The sequence below is a fragment of the Carassius gibelio genome, chromosome A20, assembly GCF_023724105.1.
Source record: "Carassius gibelio isolate Cgi1373 ecotype wild population from Czech Republic chromosome A20, carGib1.2-hapl.c, whole genome shotgun sequence".
In the NCBI taxonomy this organism is placed as follows: Eukaryota; Metazoa; Chordata; class Actinopteri; order Cypriniformes; family Cyprinidae; genus Carassius; species Carassius gibelio.
The window spans coordinates 27246982-27264305 of record NC_068390.1 but is presented as its reverse complement, the minus strand read 5'-3'; the positions used below and the strand labels follow the sequence as shown (position 1 = coordinate 27264305).

General features: G+C 33.6%; 1 protein-coding gene across 1 annotated transcript; it reads right to left on the bottom strand.

Moving 5' to 3' along the window:
• Positions 1–14510, bottom strand: LOC127938942 (dual specificity protein phosphatase 10). The gene is made up of 5 exons (XM_052535869.1): positions 14401–14510; positions 13100–13331; positions 11128–11917; positions 3374–3742; positions 1–2105 (listed from the first exon to the last, which is right to left on the bottom strand). The coding sequence occupies exons 3-5, from the start codon at positions 11849–11851 to the stop codon at positions 1840–1842; spliced, it is 1359 nt and encodes a 452-aa protein (XP_052391829.1). The 5' UTR covers positions 11852–11917; positions 13100–13331; positions 14401–14510; the 3' UTR covers positions 1–1839.
• Between the last annotated feature and the right edge of the window lie 2814 nt (positions 14511–17324).

Here is a 17324-nt window from a genome sequence, read left to right as displayed (position 1 = left end):
TTCTTTTGTTGTTGTTGTTGTTTATTTCCAAACCCCACATTACAAAATAACAGTGTTGTGAACTCTGACATTTACAGAGAGCTCTTGGTTTACAGGAAGACACTTTACTGAAGCAGGTCATGCAGAAACAGTGTGGAAGGCCTCCAGCGTCGTAGCACCTTTGAGGGAAAATCATACGTAAAAAAAAGCTTTTTTCTTTTTTTTTTTTCTTTTTTTTTTAAGTCAGTGCAAAAATATAAACAATGCATAGAAATCCATTAGCGAATGTGTCCACCATAAAACCAGCTGAGCGCATGCACCCAGACAGTCTTTGTCCTTGAAATCCTGGATTCAGACGAGCACAGTGTGACAGAAGTGACATGAAACCAGCATTCGAAGATAAAAATACACTTTGCATCAGCTGAACATGAATGAAACACAATCTGTTCCTTTAGCATAGCGCGGTTAATTTACAGGAAAGCTTAACATAGTCAAAATGTGCTTTGCATTTAGTTTTCATCCTCCAACATTTGAATTTAATGATATATCTAATAGGAGCTTGATATGAAGCGTCACTTTTTTCTTGCAATTCTTAGGAAGAAAAGAAGATATGAACTCACGATTATGTTTCTTTGTAATAAAAAAGTTGTTGTGACTTTTTTTTGCACAATTCAAACTTTTTTCCCCTCAGAATTGCTAAATGTAAACTCAGATTGCAAGAAAAAAAGTCGCAAATTTTTGAGTTTACATTTTGCAATTAAATTTTTTCTGCTTTTTTTTCTGTGTGAATTTTTTGTGTGGGTTTTTATGATTTATAATAACAATAAAAATAATAATAAGTCTGCTTTCACTGAGAGTGAGGATCTCTTGTAAATATTTCAAGTCGACTTCTTGCTTTGTCAAATTTTCAGTCCTTACATATTTATAGAAATGACAAACATGGGGATACAATTTCACTGAAATTTCACAACTTCTTTTAGTTTAACAAAAGCAGTAATATGCAAGATTTCAAAATCGTACGGCCAGAGTGCAGGAGGTTTTGCGTAAAGCTGAAAAACTCAAATGTATTAATCAGAAAAACATTTAATCGGGATGATTGACAGGCTCCAGGTGAAGAATTATAAACTGTCCTTGTGTACACTTCGAGCCCCGAGTTGTGTTGTTTCACAGCGTTTTAGTTCTGTTATGAGAAAGAAGAACGTACTTTGTCGTAACCGTGATCAGAATCAACCTTTTGACTCTTTTCCAGCACATTAAAACACACGCTTCACACACAAGAAAATGAGTTAAGGCACCAATAGAGAGGCACGATTCTTACAAGTGCGCAAAAAGCTGAAACTCAAGCATCCTTCTGGCCAGCTTGAGGTCAGGAGAGAGTTAAATATACACGGACACGGATCCCATTCACACAAACACACACTTACAGACGCAGAAAGAGACCGAATGTGCAACGCTGACCAACCCAACATGAAAACTGTTGATGCAAACCAATAAAACTGACCACTTCAGCTCTATTCGTAATATCCCGATCATGCACTGGGTTATTTTCAGAGGACATTCAAATGAGGTTTGTTCTGATTGTCAGCGGCGATGCTAATGAGATAAAATCGTCCAAACGTGTATAAAGCAAGCATAAATGAACATATGAAAAACACAGGCTCGTTATATACACATCACACACACGTTATTGCACAGTGAAGCCACTTTAGGCGTATAAAAACAGAGTAAGAACAATGAAACGAGCCTCATGTTTTCAGACAGGTGAACGTTAGCCAGCACCAGCACAGCGTTTGGCTGAACACTGACCGGACATGTCTTCCTCATCCACCAATCAAGGATATCCCGTCTGGATCGGAGACGCTATACGACGGTCTCGAGGCCGGAGAGTTTGGGGGTGAGTATACGCGGAGTGATGCCGTTGTTCAGGTCTTCCTCGAACTCTAAAAGCTGGCCCATGAAGTTAAGGTTGGGCGAGATGATGGGCCGCCGGGACTTGACGAACTTGTATGCGTCCGTCATGGTCATCCAGGTGTGTTTCATCAGGTATGCGATGACGATGGTGGCGGAGCGAGACACGCCGGCCTGACAGTGAATGAGGAGGCCGCGGCCGGCCCGGTGAGCCTCTTCTGAGGAGGGAAGAACACAAGACCTGAGAGGAAGACATTAAACACGACACTACATCCACTTCATCAAACTATGTCCTGTTTCTCAGATATATACTCCTAAAGATTTATTTCCAGCATTGAAGCATTTGTGAAGTCACTAAAGTCCCTGCTCTCAAAAATCTGTTTATTTTTTAGTGCCTCAATCGGTACAAAAAAAGAGAGAGATTTTTGTAAGATTATATATATATATTATAAATGCTATAAATTATTTTAATAATTACTATTATGAAAATATTAAATAACTGTGATTATAATTTATGCTAATATATAATTATTACAATAACATTTTACATAACATTGCATATATATATATATATATATATATATATATATATATATATATTAGCATGAATTATAATCACATTTATTCAATTTTTACATAATTGTAATTATTAAAATAATAATTTATTGCATTTGTTATATACATAATCTTACTAAAATTATTGATTTTATTAATTATATATACATACACACAAACACACACACAAAGATGCATTATATATTGCATTTGTAATTTATTTTATTATTAATAATAACTATTACAATAAATTTTATATATATATATATATATATATATATATATATATATATATATATATATATATAATTATCATAATGTAATTATTAATTATATTATCTAGTTATATTATAAAAAAGTTCTTATAAATTGTACAAATTGTACTTATTATTATTAATATTATTATATAACACAATGTAAATTATGATCATTTAAGTATTAAAATATGTATAATTTATAATATATATAATTACACTGATTGTAACTATAATTTATTACTTTATTATCAATAAATATTATTATAATAATTTATATAACAATCATTTATAATTTATTATGCATTAAATGTTTTTAAATTTTAATATTCATTTCTAAATCCTAATTTATGTCTAATTACACAAACATGTCATAACATTTTATTATAATTATTTTATTTTATAAATTATATATATATGCAATGAATATATAAAGATGTTTTAGCCCTAAAATAGACTTAATTTACTTTTTTCAGCAGAATTTGTATTTTAATTTTATTATTTTGATTGCGACCTACAGTGCATTCAGGCTATACATTTTTATTCTTACTAGAATGTGTGTTGCATGGGAATCAAACCCAGAACCTCTACCACTGAGCCACAGGAACCACTATTTTGGGGTTGAAATATGAGATTTCCCATCATCCTTTGGTCGTATCAGTCATCTGCTGTCATACCTATGAACTCGAAGGCCTCCTCGAAGTACTGCCGCAGGTTCTGTTTGTTGCTGTCGCTGGCAGGTAAGCGCTTGTACTTGAACAGGCCGAGGTCGTAGTGATAGAGCGGCAGGTGCGTGGTGATGTTCAGGATGAAGCCGATGTCCATCCGCTGCATGAGCTCCAGGTCCTGAGCGTCCCGTTCGTTGCCCAGGAAGAGGAAGGGGAGGATGGGCGTCAGCTCTGCGTTCTCGATGTCCGGCGTGGAGGGCAGGGAATGAGGTAGCGCCCCCGACAGACCAACTGTGGTACTGCCGTCCTGTCCTTCCTCCAGATGAAGAGAGTGTTCACACAGATCATCGTGGCTCTGTCGGAAACCAGTGAGGCCTCCTACAAATGTAGACAAATGCAGAAACATTCATTAAAAAGTAGGGAGTTGCACCGATATATCGGCTGCCGATATTTATCGGCCGATTGTTATAACCATTGACATATCGGCTATACAACGAAAAAAGGCTGATATAACATACAGATGGTTTATTAATTAACTTTGTGAAGGCACTGAGCTGTATAATGACTGCTGCATAATCCTAGTACTGCTGTCTGCACTTTAATAATAATCAAATAACAAAAGATTGCAAAATTTTCTTGACTTAATAGCTTTTGTAACTTTCATAAGTGTACCGGACCTTATCTCAATGATGACCAAATCTTAAAAAAAAGTTTATTGCATACTTTTTCACTCCAATAAAATTAAGAAGTCCACATTAAACTCTCTCTCCCTGTTATCATCAACATTCAGAGGAAAACACTTATTAAAACTAGCAGTAAATAAATATATACAGATCTCATGCCTTTTCAGGTGGTGCTTAATAAACTGACAAACTTTAAATCCGAAGAACTGCAATTACTGGAACTTTTATTACCCATATAGTAGCGCTGTAGACTAGAAAACTCGTCAAAATAAGAGTCCCGCCAAAGATCTCATACATATTTGAACTTACAAAAAATATTAAAATGTATACAAAAACCAATCAGAAGATTATCGGTAATCATTATCTAAATAAAGAAGGATTAATATGTATTTAATTTATACCGTGTTATTTTACAATTGTTTACATACCTGAAAACTGTTAAACGTACCTAAAAAGCACTGTTTATTTAATATGCATCTTTGTTCTGTTGTATTTATGTAGGCCTGCTGAATGTTTAATGGATCTAATCCATGTTCATTAGAAAAATTTTTATGATGCAGCAATAAAACTGCTTGTGTTATTTAATGAAGGTGTTTTTGAACTTTGCTAATTTAAAACATGATCAAAATACTATCTATTTTGATGCCGATATTTCAAATAAGAGAAGAGGTGACAAATATCGGTATCGGTATCGGCCCCAAAAATCCTATCGGTGCATCCCTAATTAAGAGCAATAAATATATTGCTCTTGTGAAACCCACGACCTTTGGGTTACAAGTCTGACTTTCTTACCACTAGGCCACAACTGCCCCATGCAATATTTTAATGTTGTCTGTCCAGAATTAATTTTTCATGTAAAGTAGTTGCGTGCTGATTCATCTAATCATAAGAGACCTAACTTGTTTTTGAGGGCAGGTGACAAACACACTGAAGGATTTGCATGTAATTTGCATTTCAGGCTGAATAAATTCCAGATTGTGTTACAGATCTGTCTCATATATGAATGCTGAATGATTAATACTATCTTCTGAGATCAGTCAGTGCTTATCACATAAATTCAAAATTCACTGCATATAAAAAACATGGCAAAAATATGACATTTTATACATTTCTATAATAAGTATACATCATTAATTATTTTAATCAATATAATTAATTATAACATTATTAATCATTATATATTATTACTATACAATATATAATACAATATAATTTATTATTATATTAGGCAATATGAAATATAATTTGTATAATTATGTTTTATATTATAATGTAATCTCCAATAAATTAAGTAAATTCCATAATTAATAAAAAATTATATTTATAATATTACTTTATAATGTAAAATCCACCATTAAATATTATATTATATTATAAATTATAATTGGTATATGTTTTGTAATATAATATAATATCCATAACTCACACATACATTTAAGCATTTAACAGATTCTTTCATACAAAGCAATAATTAATTAAAACATTATTAAATATGATATCATATTACATTGTATGTTATATTAGGTATAATTATGTCTAACAATATAATCTAAATTTCTATTTTATAATATAATCTCCATAATTAATTACAAATATTAATAAAAATATATAATTATATTAGGTATGAAAAAATAAAATATGTATAATTATCTCTTATAATAATATAATCAAAAGGTACATTTTATAACATAATATCTAAAATTAATTTAAAACACTATTATGATATTACTATATAATATACAAACATTATTTATTATATTAGGCAATTATAATCAGTTTAAAAATGTCTTACAGTATAATAGGCATGATTTGCATTTAAGCATTTAACATTTAAGCATTTATCGGTTTTATCTAAACCGATAATTAATTAAAACATATATATATATATATATATATATATATATATATATATATATATATATATATATATATATATATATACACATGTGTATGTGTGTGTGTATGTGTTAAAAATAAGAATATTACTATTTAATTTAAAATACAACATTACATATTATTATATTAGGTGTTATAAATTCTATTACTATAAATATATCTTATTTTTTACATATAATATAATCTTGTTTTGAGCTTTTATAGACTGTAGAGAATTGTCTGTTAAACCTCTACAAACACCTGAGGCCTCGAGCAAACAACAGCTGTAACACAAAAGATACAGAAGAAGCATCAGCAAACAAGCAAACACCCTTATAATAAATGTTTAACTTGTCATACTGGACATCTGCGCTTCCCCCCTGTAACGTTCATCAGAAGAATAGAGGGTGTGAAGTTATAGTCTGTTAAATTTCAGTTAGTCAAATGTGAAACCTGTAGCACCTGTTAACCTGCCTCTCATTCACAACTGCTGCAGAAACACTGACATCATTCAGTGGTGAAAACAGCTCACTGTATTGAGTGAAGGGGATTCTTACGGCGTGACACAATCGCTCGTGAATCACACACAGGAAAGCACCTTCAACGCTTGTTCATTTATAGAAACCCACGACATGGTTTCTAAAAGTCTCAAATTGAAAAGAACTCAAATCCAGGTTTCTTTGAAAAGCTATTTCAAAACAGAAATGTAGCATCACATCACGTGCTCACTGCAAGTGAATGGGTGCCGTCAGAATAAGAGTCTAAACAGCTGATAAAAACATCACAATAATACAGTCCATCAGTTAACATCTGGAGAAGACAAAAGCTGAAACAAATCCAGCATCACGATGCTTTTATAACCCATAATAATAACGCTTCTTCCAGTGAAAAAGTGTTCTGGTCTGAATCAGGAGAGAAATCTGCACAGATCAAGCTAGGTGTAAACAGCTCTAAAAAAAGCTGTCTTCTCCAGATGTTAACTGATGGACTGGAGTGCTGTGGATTACCGTACTTGTGGATTATTGATGTTTTATCAGCTGTTTGGACTCTCATTCTGACGGCACCCATTCACTTGCAATGAGCAAGTGATGCAATGCTACATTTCTCCAAATCTGATAAAGAAATAAACTCATGTACATCTTGGATGGTCTGACGGTGACTAGATTCTCTGCCAATATTCATTTTTGGTTGAACTTATAGTTACAGTGTTATAGTTTTGCACGATCCACTAGAAATCAACAGTGCCAAATGTGTTCATGGATACAGTAATGTGTTACACAAGCGCCATTTGTTCCTCAGATGTTCTGAAAGTCTGCCGCTCACAAACTGGTGCATTAAGGACTAGAAACAACAAAGAGGTCTTTTCTTTGTTTTTTAAAGATCAAGATCACAAACTTCCGAGATCCTCCTGATTGATGGAGGAATTAATAAATATGTGGCCTTTTCTGCAGAGGGCCATGAGATGTACAGTAGGACAATACTGACTCTCAGGAGATTCAGAAGCACAGAAGGGCTGCAGTTTGAACAGATTTTATCTGCAAGGATTTTGCAAGATTCGTGATACTCTCACTAACATGCACACAGCGCATGAGAATGAAAGAGAAGCCTGATTAGCATCGCGTTTAGCCTTCCAGGAGAAAGCTATCCCAGAATGCAATGCGCCTAGCTCAGTGAAGGAAGAGAAACATTATTATATTATTATATAAAGTATCATAAATTATAATATAATATTTTTTTAATCTCCTTTTTTATTATATTATAAAATTGTTGCAATTAATTATGGAGAATATATATATATATATATATTCTCCATAATTAATTGCAACAATTTTAATACAAGCATATGCATTAGGTATTATAAATTATAATTACTATAATTACCTCAGAATTTTCTAATATAATATAATCTCCACTTACATTTCATAATCTATATAATTTCCATAATTAATTATAACATTTTTATTATAATTATAATATAACATGACCTATATTATTGCATGTATAATAACAATTTTATTACATATGTAATATCCATATTTAAGTACAGGCTCATTAATAATAACGAGTATAATATAGCTTTTTATAATACGGTATAAAAAACATTATTAATAATAATATAATCATATCATATAAAATAAAATACAATATTATATATGATTAAATGTATTATTATTCATTAGAACTTTAAATGAAAAAAATAGAATGTAAATTGTAAAATCATTGCAAAAAATATTTATTACGTGATTAAGATTTTTGTTATTTATTTATTAATTTTTTGAATTTTTTGAAATCAATAGTGAGTTGTGTTTGTGCATATTGTGTGAGGAGTGCTATTTGCACAAAACACACATTTTCATACTTTAGCCTCTATAGAGTGTTCCAAACCATTTATGAGATTCTGTTTCAAACTGCTGCGTTTTGGAACAGAGTCCTAATGTGTGCATACGCTTCCATACCGGCTCCGTTCCAAAACCTAGTGCGCTGCCTTACTGTCCACACTTCTGAAGCAGCAGCCTGACTGTGGGATTATCCTATATGCAACACATATGTACAATTTGGCTAAAACAAGAACACTTAGAGAGCATCGTGTGTAAAAAGAACTCTCTTTTGATGGCTAGGTTTTGGAGCAGATGCATGAAGTGGACGTCAGCTGACAGACGCGCACTGTCCTCGTCCCTCGACTCTCCTCGACAGCCAAACAAGGCAAAAGATGGCAACAGACTCGCGCGCTGCTAGAATAGAGCTCTCTGTTCTCCGTCAGCTGCTGCCAAGGGCCGCAGGAGCTCAGCACGCGGTGGCACATGGCCGTCCGGCGAGAGGTCAGCTGAGCCGAGCTGGACATGCATGCATGCAACGCCCTGGACGCAAATAGTCAACAACCTAAAACCTTTCGACAACGTGAAGTAGACGTAGCTGTACTGTGTGCGGTTAGTTTGTTGATGCACAGTCCCAGTTCTACTGTTCTAGCATTAAAGCAATGATCTGACCTTTTGCTGAATCAGTTAAGTCTCTTCTGATAACCAAAGCTTTATTTAAAAAATGCAGTAAAAACTGAAAAATTGCAAAAAAATATTTCAATTCAAAATATCTGTTTTCTATTGTAATATAATGTAAAATGTCATTTATTTTTCATGTTGTACAGCTGTATTTACTGCATCATTACTCATGATCACATGATCTTCAGAAATCATTCTGATCTGCTGGTTTGCTGCTCAGGAAACATTTCTGATTATTATCAATGTTGAAAACAGTCGTGCTGCACAATATTTCTGTGGAAACTGCGATACATTTTATTTTTTCAGGATTCACAGATGAACAGAAAGTTCAAAAGAACAGCGTTTATTTTGTAACATTTTAAAAAGTCACTTTGTTGCATTCTTGCCGAGTAAAACTTCTTTAAATAATAATAATAATAATAATAAAAGAGAGGCCCAAAACTTTTGAGTGCAATCATGACTTAAGAGAATCTGTGATGAAACTGTGTCAAACGCACATCAAGAAAACCCAGGATTACAGTAAAAGTTTCAGAAAGTGAAACTCCCGTCTGATTACTCAGAAGAAACGGTCCAAAAATCTCCAAGCAGACACACACACGTCTGAGAGGGGGGCTTCGTCTTTCAAAGTACAGACTGATGTTTGAGAAGTAATTCGGATCAAGTTCATATGCCTACGAAACAAAAAGTAGGCGTCCAATAACGACTCATTTCTAGAAATGAATAATTCAGATAGTTCTATTTTTGCAAGACTAAAATGACTGTTGGTGAAATTAAAAAGGCAACACAAAGGTTAGTTCACAAAACGGCTATCTTCTTATTTTTGCTAATTTAATAGTAAACTTAAGACTGTTTTTACATCTAAATAAGATGTACTTATTGTATAAAATATTTGAGAACATCTTAAGAATTTGTCAAGAACTGCACTCTTAGAAATAAAGGTTCTTTATTGGCATCAATGGTTCCATTAAGGACCTTTAACCTTTAAAAAATGAAACCATTATTTTTTTAGAATGCATTGAACATTCTCACAAAAACTTTACAATTTATCTTAACGATACATTAAGCAACACTCTTTCTTCTTATTTTCATAAGAGTAAAATTAAGATGTTTTAGAGAATACAAAATGTTCATTTTCTCAAGATTCTTCTAAAGCCAAAACCTGACAAGATCTAAAGAATTTACTTTTCTTTAAAAAACATCAAAAATAAAGTTAGGATAGCCTCCAGTGTGTTTTAAATCTTTTTTTTTAAGTCCAAAAAAGCACTTATTATGTAAAATATTTAACATATATTTAATATTATAGGAAACATCTAAAGATTTTTTTTAAGTGCATTTACACTAAATATAAATTTTATTCTTTAAATAGCTAAAACTTTTTAAGACACATTTTAAAATGGATTTAGAAAAAAGGGAGCCTTTTTTGGAGCCTTTATTTTTAAACACTCTTTTTAGGATTTCTCAGTGCCACACAGTGTAACTTTCATGCCGTGTGTAATGCAGCTGTAAGTGAATGCAAACTGAAAGTGCATCATAAATAAAGTTATTATCTCTCAAAACAAACTCTGAACCTCTGAAACGAGTTGTTTTAACTTCAAACCCCATTCCTGTGAAACTCACATGTAACAAGTTAATACATTTGCATAATGCTCGCCTACGTTCTGCGTGGAAACACTTTGTTTAGAACTGAGTGGAGCTCTATTATTATTATAATAGGATGAATTATTGATAAGCTATATTCCATTACTGGTGATGGGTGTCCGTTTCTGACATGCTCTGTACACAGTAGACCAATCACAACAGACCTGGGTCATCTGACCAATCAGAGCAGAGTAGCATCACGCAAACAATGTGTTTATGTAAGATGAATCTTCGAACGATTCGTTTGAGAGTCATTAAAAAATAACATCAAATTAAATGCATATTATCAGTAAATGAAAATGTTTTTGACCTTGTATGCATGTAAACATGTTGTTGGGGACTCCCACAAAAAGCTCTTTATAGAAAAAAAAAAAATCATTCACACTAAGAAAACAAATGGTTCTTTTAAAATTCGGAGACCACAAAATAAACTCTAAATGTTGTAGAAATGGCATTGGATTGACTCCTTGAAGAACCTTTGACATCCATGAAACTTTAGATTGCATTTGAACTAAGAAAGATTAGAGTGCTCTATATTCTTTTCAGACTGGAAAAAGCAGGCGTACTGTACCTTTAAGAACGATGGGGTCCTTTCCTTCCCTCCGGAGCGACTCCAGAACCACCTGAAGAGGCTGAGACGGCGTCAAGCGGCCCGGGTCCACCGTGCTTTCGTCGTACACCACCAGCTCTTTGGAAAAAATCCCTTTGAAGGAGTCCTTGCTCTGGCGGCAGGAGATGAGGTCCAGGACGGTGATCTTGCCCTGCTGGAGCCGTCGCCGGCTGATCTTGTCCGAGCAGTTGATGTGCACGGCGCCTCGGATGTGGCTCTTGTTGAACTCCATGAAGGGCCGGCAGTCGATGATGACGGGGACCGACCCCACCGGGTGGCCCAAGGGGCAATGCGTTAGCTTCTTGGCCAGCTCGTTGGGGTGGATGACCCGCATGCCGCCCCTGCTCAGGCTGGAGGTGAGACTGGCCTCCGTCGGGACCCCATAGCCCACTCCGGAGCTCAGGTTTGGGCTGCTGGCGCTGACCTGGCCGTCCTTCTCATAGGTGCTCACCGTGCAACAGCTGGCACTGCTGCATCCACACGTCAGCGAGCGCGTGGAGCCGCTGGACGAGGGCATATACGCCTGGATCTTCACCACGGTGGTGCTGCTGATGACCGTCGACTGACCGACGGTGCCCACGGTGGCTTCCAGGTAGCTGGTGTCCAGGCGGAGTCGGAGTTCCTGAGGTCGTATAGGCCTTGGCAGCGCCACCACAATTCTGTCGTCTAGAGGAGAAGGAGGCATGGAGAGACCACAGAGGGCTGGCACACCACGGAGAACTCAGATGTGCGCTCGGTCGCAAGCTGCTCGCTGAGAAACACACGAGAATCACAGATGAGTTTAAGATTATTGTAGGGGAGGCACACAACACATGCTTAAAATATACAAACAGTATCAATGTTGCATGGTCCTTCACGGTGTCAAAAAAAAATATTATTATTTATCAATGTTGCATGGTTATTTAATAGACTTTAAGAATAAAATACACACAGAAAGAAGATATACTGCACGCAATCAGAAGACGATGAAACTGTTTTAAAGAGACCAGACACAAGTGTGAATGCACTGAAGTGATACAGTGTTTAAAAAGTAACAACAACAACAATACTCTTTAAAAATAAAATTAAAAGATTCAATAAAAATGATTTTTTGTGTCCTTTTTTATGACGACAACATTAAAAATAAAGCACAAGCAGAGAGATATCTGAAATATACCGTATTCAGTCAGAAGACAGTTTGGTGAAACTGGTTTAAAGAGCCAGGATGTAAAGTGTGAATGCACTGAAATAAAATTTTTAATAATAAAAAAACTAACTCCTGAGCACTTAAAGAACCTGTTTCCACTGTGAAGAGCATTTTGTGGAATGGAGAGATTCCACTAATGTTAAAGGTTCTTCATGGAAGCAGTAAAGAACCTTTATTTTATAAGGACAGACTGTTCTCACTGACTGCAGGGGGTTTGTACATATTTTGGGGGGAACCTGCGAAAATGCTTTCAGCTGAGAGCATTAGAGTCAAATCAGCAAAGGTGCAAGCGACAGGAGACGTGCAGAACTTTCAGAATGACGTGTATTTGGATTTGCATGGAAATCTGATAGATTCCTCTCTCATCGCACGAGACTCTCAATGCACGAGAGCGAAATGCTGACCCAATTAAATTTCAAAAGAGCACACGGCAGCCCGTTCCCAAACACGGCATGTGGACGTGCAGGGAATAAAATCTGGTAAAGGTTCTGCATCCGAGGCTAGACATCATCATTATTTCATGCGGTGACAATGCATGCGATTTACAGATGATGAGTGCTTTGCACAGCTCACAATCTGTCCAGATCACAACTTCAGCCTCACACATGACTGGGCACAGCAATGCAATGAAGTGTGATTTCAGGGCATTAAATTTGTGATTTCCTATAATGAAACTCATCCTATAGATCAATACTGATCTCTAATGCTCAGCAATCCAGTGCAATTAAATATGTTCTTCACACTTACATTGGAGTCGCGTTTATCACGCAGTCCCAGTTATCGATCAGCTGGTCCCGGCGCTCGAGACACGCAACATTTTCCTCCCGAGCTGCTTTGCTCTCTCTTCTCTGATGTAGTTGGAGTTTGTAGCTCTGCACTAGTATCACTTCAGACTGACGTGAGCCTGAACCAATGGAGCTCCGCACTGCTGTTGGTCACGCGGGAACGGAGAGCACCAGCGGAGCGCAGGGTGACGTCACTGAGAGCCAATCAGGAGAGAGTTCGGTGAAACCGGATTAAGAGACGGGACGCGAGTGTGAACGCACTGAAATGCCGAGTGATACGGTGTTTAATCAATAAATAGTGAAAATAAAAACGTATCAAAATAATAAATACTTTGTTTAAAAATAATATGATACAATCAAGTAAAAATTATAAATAGGCTAAATAAAAATTTGCCAAATAAAATAAAATCATGTTAACGCCTTACAAGCAAAAATGCAAATATTCATTAAAAATAAAATGATAACACAAAAATAATATATTGCATAAATTACACAATCGGAAGATGGTTTAAAGAGACCAGACACACGTGTGAATGTAGTTTAATAATGAAACCATGTTTAAAAATAAGATAAAACATGAAAAAGACCATTATATTAATTAAAAATAAAATAGTGTAAAATAAATCATGAATGTTGTAGAGCCCTTCCTTATTTCAACACCTTAAATGTAAAAATAGCTATTAAAAATAAAATACAAACAGAAAGAGGTGAAACATGTGTAATGTGAAACTTGATACCTTCTTATATAAAAATGATTAATAAATACATAATGAAAAATAAAAAAAATATATATTTTTGGGGGGGTCATTATGTATGTCAACACCTTAAAAATACATAAAAAATAATTAAAATCAAATAATTAAAATGAAAATGTAAAAAATAAAATGCTGAAAAATAAATTTAAATATAAAAATGTTAAAATATATTTAACTAAACGTTAAAACATGCAAAATTGTAATGTTGCAGCGTCCTTATGTCAACAACTTAATAGCAAAAAAATAAAATAGTAATTAAAAATAAAATAGAAAATACAGAAAGAGTATACATTTTCATATATATAAGAATAAACATGGCAACTTCACACAGATACTGTAACATCATTATATAATAACTTAATGCATTCAGATTTCATGAAACTATGACTTACGTATTAAATCATATTTCAATGACCTTTAGAACACCTAATGATTTAAACATCCAATAACATGAAATGACTTATTAATGAAGGTTATCATAGTGTAATAGGTTCTTGTGCCAAAATACCTGCTGTTGACTGGAGTCCCATACAAAGCCAATGACTGCTGTTCACACTGAAGTTTAGTTGAGAGACCTTGTTCTCACATCAGGGTGAATGTTATATCATGTCTTCATGGCCTAAATGATTCATCTGTGACTAATGAGATCTAATATGAGCAGTGAGTGGCAGTGAATAGTGTAATGTTCACCAAACCTGTTCTAAAAACACAACCCTAATTTGTAAAGTGGGAGTCACTGAGGTGAGCTTTGACATACTTCATGGTGCATAAATTATATTTAGTTGTTAAAATGAGGTAAAGTGTGAGATAAGGTGACTAACTTTACGCTCTGCCCTGAACTTGTTTTATTACCCCTGTAGAAGCATGAAATTATATTTAGATGTGTGTATATGTAAGTGTCTCTCAGTGGAAAAACTGACGTCATGCGGTGTGATATTTAAAGGCCTGAAGAAGAGGAAACGAACAACCACTTCCTCTTTTGCAGAGATGTGTTTTTTCTCAGTCCCTTTTTTCTCTAAATTGGTTTCATTTTTCTCAATGGTGATTTCGATTAGACTCTAATTTCTGTAAAACATAATTTAAAAGCAGTACAGTACAGGAATTCATTATAGCAATACACATACATAGCTCTACAGGAATGAGATATTATGAGCATTTGTCCATGACCATCTTGCTCAGCATAAGTGTTGTTCAGATGGTCGTGAGCAACACACAAACCTGCTACACGTGACAGAGATGCTGTCAACAATCTCAACACAAACCATGCTGTTATTACAGCCATCTGTCTGGTGTCTAAATCTATTTATACAGGCCACCGTGAGAACAACTTCGGTTGATACATTAGACAAGAAAAATGATCAGAAAAGTGTTGGAACGGCAGAAATCATCATCTTTTACAATTAAGAAAAATTCTAAACAAAAACTAGAATTAATCAAATGAAAAATATATGTGTTTGTGTGTTTACATCACCTAGTTGAAACACTTGAATAAGTTGAATCAGTTTTAGTTTTGAAAAAAAATGTCAACTAAATTATTTAAATAAAATTATTTTACATTTTTTAAACCATATTTAGGGCACTGTAAACCAATTTCTTTTGCTAAAATAAAAAACGCAGTGTTCAAGATAAAAAATATATATATATTTTTTCAAATATTTAATTTTATAATAATTATATATATATAATATGTTTTAAAAAATATGTAAATGTGTACATTTATTTTTTTACAATGTGTTTACAAAAAAAAATTATGTATATATATATATAGCCTACATATATATGTATATATATATGAGAAAATCCCCTAAAATCTTCATGCAACCTGCTGAAAAATCTTTTTTTATTACAAATATTAATTTAAGGTCACAGCAGGTTCAGCTGTGGTTCCTGGAAAGCAACAGGTTTGAGAAACGCAGCGCTTGCACTCTCTGCTGGACACAGTCAAGAGCGATGCTCAGCTCACTGCATTTCCAATCATTTGATTCACAGTGAAGCTTCAACAGGAGCAGATGAAAGAGTCTCGTCAAGTCAAACATTTTCTGCTAAAAATCTAGAAAATCTAAAACGACACACTTATACTCAAATTTAATTGGACTTCTTAGTCACTGACAGTCTTCCTTTCCTTTTCCTTCTCCTGATATATACAATGCAGTTATCATCAAAATATAATCAATGTGTTTACAATTTGAAGAAGATATAACAATAGTGTAATGTGGGTTTTTGTGTGTGTACTATATTCTCCTTTCTGTTACTACTCTGTAAAAAAGAGAGATCTGAGTATTTATACTTTGAAAGTTACATTCTAATTTTCTGTATTGTTACAGTATATCTCAAACAATTAAAAAAAAATTATGCATTTTGCCATATTAAAATAAAATAAAATAAAATTATATAGGATACACTACCTTTCAAAGGTTTAGGATCAGTAAATAAAATGTATATATATTTATGTATTTATTAAAAAAAAAAGCTAGTAAAGTAAAGTAAAGGAAAGGAAACTATTGGTTAACAGTTTGGAAAAACTAAAGATAAAAAAAAGAAGTCTCCATTTATTTGATCAAAAATACTGTGAAAATTGTAAAATATTAATACAATTTAAAAAAGCATTTTTATTTTGGAATATCTGTTCAAAAGAATTTTTTCCTGTGACCAAACCTGAATTTTCAGCATCATTACTCCAGTCACTCCTGGTTATTATCAATGTTGAAAACAGTTCAGCTGCTTCATATTTTTGTGGCAACTGTGATTTATTACTATTAATTATTTGGGGGCAAGTAAAATATTTGATTTTTTGTAAAAATACAGCTGCACCTCACACAAATTACGTTTTTACATTATATTATAATAGAAAACACATGTTTTAAACTGTACTAATATTTAAAATGTAAAATAAAAAATATTCAAACACTTTTAAAGAAACAGAACATTCAAAACTTGTTTAATACTTCATAATTTCCCCTGTATTTTCTGTATTTCCGATCAAATAAATGCAGCCTTGATGAACAGAATAGACATATTTAAAAAAACATCACAAATCTTAGCAGTGTATTTCTTGGATCACCTGAAGGTGAGCACATTTTCAACAAAATCTCATTTGTGGCTGAATTATTCCTTGGTTTAGCATTTTGTCCTTTCCATATGTCACATTTCTTTCTATGCAAGTGAATTTATTTCATAGAAACTCATAAGCAGATTTGACAAAAGCAAGATGTTTCAAAATATGAATTTTATGAAACCTTTATTTCTATAAAGGAAAATGTAATATTATAATTTAGCAAAAATAATGGGAATATAATTTTTGATGTGTGCTCTGAACGTTTTCATACAAGTAGTTTATTTTTATTTGTAATTTTATTTGAGATAGTTTTTCCATCCAAATTGACACAACTATATATTAAATCTTCAAAAATAGGCATATATTATATATTCCAG